A 6,000-nucleotide genomic window follows, 5' to 3' on the forward strand; every position below is an offset into this window, starting at 1 on the left:
GGGTTGAGGGCCAGGTCCCCAGTAGGGCGTGGGCAAGAGGCACCCACATATTGATGTTTCTCTCCCTCTCTTTCTCCCTCTCTTCTGCTCTCTGAAAATAAATAAGTATAATCTTTAAGAAAAAAAAGAAAAATTCAACAAGCTCTTCAAAATCTAAGGAAATCAACAATCCAAAACATACAATTCACAGGATAAATGCAAATGGCCAACAAATAAGAAGATGTTCAACGCCACTAGCCCCCCCCCCCCCAAAAAAAAAAAGGCAACTGAAAATAAGATGCTATTTTTTTCACTCATCAGATAGGTGTTTGAAATAGGAATGTCTGGGTTGGAAATAGGGTGAACACTGATGGCCAGGTTAAATGGTCTGAACTTTTACCATCTATCAAAACTTAAAATGGTCATCATGCCCTTTATCTCAGGAATTCCTCATCTTGCAACCTTTGTGAAAACAAGGACACAACCAAGATACACATACATATAGGGATGTTCACAGCAGCACTTGCTATAGTATCAAATACTGGAAACCCAAAGGTCCATCAGCAAGGAACTGGGCATATAATAACATATCTACCTTTACACAATGAAATATTAGTCATTTAAAATAATAATGCAGAGGCCCTCCCTGGCCTGCTAGCTCAGTGGGTGAGAGCATTGCCCTGAGACACCAAAGTTGTGGGTTTGATCCCTGGTCAGGGCACATAAAAGAATTAACCAATGAATGCATAAACTAAGTGGAACAACAAATCAATGTGTGTGTCTCTCTCAAATCAATAAATTTAAAAAAATTTATTAAAAGCGGGTCTATGTGCACTAACATGGAAAAAGGTTTACTGCCAAATAAAAACAAGTTGTAAAAAGTATGTTGTGTGACAACCCTCCCCATTTTTGTAAAATAACAATTATGTTTTTGTTTATATCTGTCTTACCTCTAAAATATATGGCACAGGAAGGAAGAAAGTTTAACTTCTGGGGCTGCATCCCAGAGCCACACAGAATACTTTCAGGTCCACCACAGGTACCAGAAATTGTTGCATAAAGGAATGAATACTGTAGCAAGGCATATACCAGGCACTCACTAAATACTGTGTTGGTGACAGTATGAGGAAACAAGACCTTCTTATACATTGACAGAGAAATGTAAAGTAGAACTATCATTCCAATGGGTGATGTAGCAATATGGATCAAAATGAAAAATACACAACCCTTACCCACCAATTTTACTGCAAGGAACTTACTGGACTATTATCCTCACTGTTAGTTCTAAGAATTAAGACACACAGTATTTGCAGAATTCTACACCTAGAGAACTTAGTATAGATAGCTTCCACCCTGTAATTGTACTAAGCAGTTTCAGAAATATGAATAATGATCTTGATTCATCTAGTCTTTGAATATGGCTGAACACCCCTGCGACTCTGGCCACTCATAACAAGTTGTGTAAAGTATATAAAAAAAAGATATTGGGCCCTGGTTGACGTAGCTCAGTGGATTGAGCGTGGGCTGCGAACCAAAGTGTCGCAGGTTCGATTCCCAGTCAGGGTACATGCCTGGGTTGCAGGCCATGACCCCCAGCAATGGTACACTGATGTTTCTCTCCTTCTCTTTCCCTTCTCTCTCTCTAAAAAAAAAAAATAAAATAAACAAACAAAAAAAGATATTGATAAGACCGTTAATTTAATTCTTCAATCTCTTCTTCCTAAGAGTCAGAACTGCTCAATCTAAAGGAAAAAGTAAGTTGGGGGAAAAACGCTTTTTTGATATTTAAATAAAAATTGCTTGGACCTCTGATTAAGTGTGGTTCCAAAAGCACAAGCAACCAGAAAATAAAGATAAACTAGATTACATCAAAATCAAACAATTAGAAGGTATTGTACTGCAAATAGTACCATCAAAGAAGTAAAAAAAAAAAACAAAACCTGAAAATATTTGCAAATATAAGGGACTTGCATCCAGTGTATACAAAAAACTCTTATATCTCAACAATAAAAAGACAAATAACCCAATTTTAAAAGGGCAAAGGACTTGAATAGACATTTCTCCAAAGAAGATCTATGAATTGACCAATTAGCTCATGGAGAGATGCTTAACCTTAGTCTGCAGGAAATGCAAATCAAAACCACAGGACACCAGGTCACATCCACTATGGTGGCTGTAAGAGACAAAATCGGGCATGAAGATACAGAAACTGGAACCCTCATACTTTGTATGTACAACAGTGCAACCGCTTTGGAAAATAATTTGTCCATAATTTCCACACAAAAGTCTGTACACAAACGTGCACAGCAGCATTATTCGCAATACCCAAAAAGTGGAATGGCCCAAATGTCCATCAACTGCTGAATATGTATACACACACACACACACACACATATAAAAAATGTGGCAGGTGCATACATAAAGTGGAATATTACTCATGATTGAAAAGAAATGAAAATGACCAAAAGGCACATGAAAAGATTCTCATTAGTTATTAGGAAAATGTAAATCAAAACCACAACAAAATGCCACTTCAAACCCACTAGGGTGTAATTTTAAAAAAAATGTAGAAAGTAACAAGTGTTAGCAAGGTTGAAGGGAGACTGGGCCCTCTTGCACGGCTGGTGGGAATGTAAAGTAATGGCATAGCGGCTCTGGAGAACAGTGAGGCAGTTCCTCAACAAGTTAAACAGTTACAACGCGATCCAGCAATCCCACTCCTAGGTATGGGCCCAAAAGAACTGGAGAAAAAAAAAGTACCCTAACAAAAACGTGTACACAAATGTTCACAGCAACACTATTCACAATAGCCAAAAAGTGGAAACTACCAAATGTCAATCTAGTTAACTATGTGAGGTAATGGGTGTGTTAATTACCTTGACCTTGGTAATCACGCCACATTGTACATGTATATCAAACCAGCACATTACACACTTTAAATATACACAATTATTTGTCGATTATTCCTCAATAAAGTTTGGGAAGGGGATTTTTTTGAAGTTCATCTTTTAAAAAGACTTCTATTTATTTTTAGAGAGAGGGGAAGGGAGGAAGAGAAACATCAATGCGTGAGAAAAGTATCAACTGGCTGACTCTCCCATGTGCCCCAACAGGGGAACAGGCGGGCAACCCAGGCATGTGCCTTGACTGGGAATCAAATCTGAGAACTTCAGCTTTGCAGGACGGCACCCAACTAACTGAGCCACACCAGTCAGGCCAGGAGGGGATTTTTTAAGTCCATCAACTGACGAATAGATAAATAAAATGTGGTATATCCAAAGAACGGAATATTATTTGGACATAAAAAGGAATAAAGTACTGATACATGCTACAACATGGATGACTCTCGAAAACATGCATTATGCAAAGTGAAAGTCAGACCCTCCCCTCAAAAGGCCACATATTGTATAAGTCCATTTAAGTAAAATATCCAGAATAGAGAAATCCAGAGAGAGAGAGAGAGAGAGAGAGAGAGAGAGAGAGAGAGAGAGAGAGAAAGAGAGAGAAAGAGAGATTAGCAGTGGTCACCAGGGGGTGTGAAGAGGGAAAATAGGAAGTGTCTACTTAATGGATACGAACTTTCCTTTTAGGGTGATGGGAGAAAAGTTCTGGAACAAGAGGATGGTGATGTTAGTACAATACTGTCAAGGTTGTACAAACTGAATTGGGTAAAATAGTAAAATTTTGTTATGTATTTTAATGCTTCAACATGGATGATCCTTGAAAATATTTTGCCAAGTAAAAGAAGGCAGTCGCAAAAATCCAAATACTGAATGATTCCATTTACGTGAAATATTCAGAACAGGTAAATTTAGAGGCAGAAAGGAGATCAGTGATTGTCTGGACCTTGGGGGATCGGGGGGAAAGGGGAGGACTGAGTGCCAATCTAATAGGTACAGGGCTTCTTTTGGGGGGTAGGGGCCAAAATGTTTTAAAATCAGATTGTGGTGATGGTCAAACAACCCTGTAAATATACAAACATAAAACACTGAACTCTTCATATTAAATAGGTGACTTGTATCTCAATGCTATTTAAAAAGAGAGAAAAAACAACTGCTTGGATGTAAAGTTTGCAATGCAACTGCAGCTTAAAACTCACCTTCTCTATGACATCCCCCTTAGAATGATCTCAGACAATTCCTGCTCCTTTACTTCCGTCAAAATCAGAACTATCACAGTGAAAAAGTTTATATATATTTTTTTATTACTCTGAAACCTAGTTATGTTGAGAAGCTGAACGAAGCTTAGCAAATTCTATTATACGCGGACTTCTGTCATTTCAGTACTTACTTGCTGTTGGATTCGGACCTGCCCTCCCTGTGAGCCCGACGCCCACAGCTTGGAATGATTCGTTTGATTTATGGAAGTTCCCTGACTTGTCTGACTTCTCAGACTAGATTTTAAGCTCCAAAGCTGAAACCTCGACTTCCATTCCTTCCGGATCCCGCCGTAGAATGTAGAAACTCCTGAAAGGCTTCACTAAATGCCTGCTGAAAGGCGGCTACTGAGCATGCCCGGCTTGGCCAAGTCAGTTCAACAACATTCCGGAACAAAAACTATAGTTCCCGCGTCAAAAGGTGGAAAAACAGAAGAGACAGGCACGATGCCTAAGGGTTAGATCTAAAAAGAAAGTCAAGGTTCAAGGGCTAAAGAGAAGTGAAGGACAACACATACACAGCTCAAACTGCATTACTTGATGGAAAGGTGTAGAGTCAGAATCACAAAAAAAAAAAAGGCTAAAAAAATACTAGATTAACGAGGGAGGGGAGGTCAACAGGAAGCTGAAGGGCACTGATGACTAGCTTAACCATACGTTTTTCCAAAGCAACTCTATCCAAAGATAATACTAAGATGATCAAGCTTCAGCGTTAACACTAATGCAAGATAAAGCTGTGATGAAACTCACTTCGGAGAAAGTTCCCTTTTTACAAGCAAAAAAGCCGAGCCGTGGCCAGGTTTTCCAACCACCAAGGCTGGCTAAGCTCTCAGCTCCTGCCCTTAACCATTTCCACCGCCATCTTCTAGATAAGAACCCAGAACCCTTTAGAAGGGTTTTCAGCAGCATCACCACCGTGCAGAGTCCGGGAAGCCTGCGTTTCCCAGGTCGCCCAAGCGGCGGAAAGCAGGAAGCCTCCACCTTGCTCCTCTCCGCGCCTGCTGGATGCACGCAACGGGCCGCAGTCTTCTTTCCCCCAACCCGACCCCCAGCCAGATTTTCCAAGGTCCGACGCGAGGAGGGCGCGAGGCCCGGTGCGCGGGCCTCACCTGCACACGCCGCGGATGCAGGGCTCCAACCAGATGCGGTAGGCGGTCTCGATGTGCTCCTGCGACACCTCCTCGGGCCGCACGGTCTCCGCCCAGCGCCAGGCGGCCTTCTCCAGCTGCAGCCGCGGGGCCATGGCCTTGGCCAGAGGAGCGCCTCCGGAGCCGGGCCGCCGCTGCTGCCGCGGACGCCTCCACAGCCGCCCAAATGGGCTTCGCCACCTGCCAGCGATGAAGACCAAGCGCTCCCTCAGCCAGCTGGCCAGTCAATCACCTGCGCGCGCCACTGCCGCCGCGCCCGCCCGCGCCCGACCCGCACGACCGGCCGCAAAGCGTCGCCGCGGACACCCGACACCGCCCCCTCCCCTAACTCCCGCAGACGTTGGAGATATACTCCTCGCGGCGGAGGGCGCATGCGCGTTCCCAGGAGCCTTTGCGCCTCCCGCGCCTCTAGGCAGACGGGCGGAGGAAAAGGAAGCGGTCGTCAGGGACACTCTTTCCACGTTCCCATTGATGCTGCTGAGGAAGCAGTCTCAGCCCCTCTCCAGGGTAGTGTCTGCATACCACTACTCTAACAAGGCTCCTGGAGGGCAGAAGGATTCTTATTCTCGCCCTCTGGGCCTTCCCCTTTAACCTAAAGGAGTCACGCGAGAGGCTACTCAACGCACACCATAGGTCCGCTGAACTGCAGGGTGGGACCTGAATCCGGGTCACCAGGAAAACCAGCCTCTGCTCTCTAGAGGATTTAACTTGAACCTG

General features: G+C 43.5%; 1 protein-coding gene across 2 annotated transcripts in view; it reads right to left on the reverse strand.

Moving 5' to 3' along the window:
- USP48 (ubiquitin specific peptidase 48) overlaps nt 1–5,645 on the reverse strand; it is a 68,463-nt gene extending 62,818 nt beyond the window's left edge. The window contains exon 1 of one of the 2 annotated variants that reach the window (XM_045858903.1): nt 5,245–5,645. In XM_045858903.1, the coding sequence (XP_045714859.1) occupies nt 5,245–5,378 (134 nt within the window). In that variant the 5' untranslated portion in view covers nt 5,379–5,645. The remainder of the gene's footprint in view (nt 1–5,244) is intronic. The other variant, XM_045858902.1, reaches the window with a different exon arrangement.
- Between the last annotated feature and the right edge of the window lie 355 nt (nt 5,646–6,000).

Source organism: Phyllostomus hastatus, unplaced genomic scaffold, assembly GCF_019186645.2.
Source record: "Phyllostomus hastatus isolate PE091 unplaced genomic scaffold, TTU_PhHast_1.1 phas_scaffold_182, whole genome shotgun sequence".
NCBI classification, from domain to species: domain Eukaryota; kingdom Metazoa; phylum Chordata; class Mammalia; order Chiroptera; family Phyllostomidae; genus Phyllostomus; species Phyllostomus hastatus.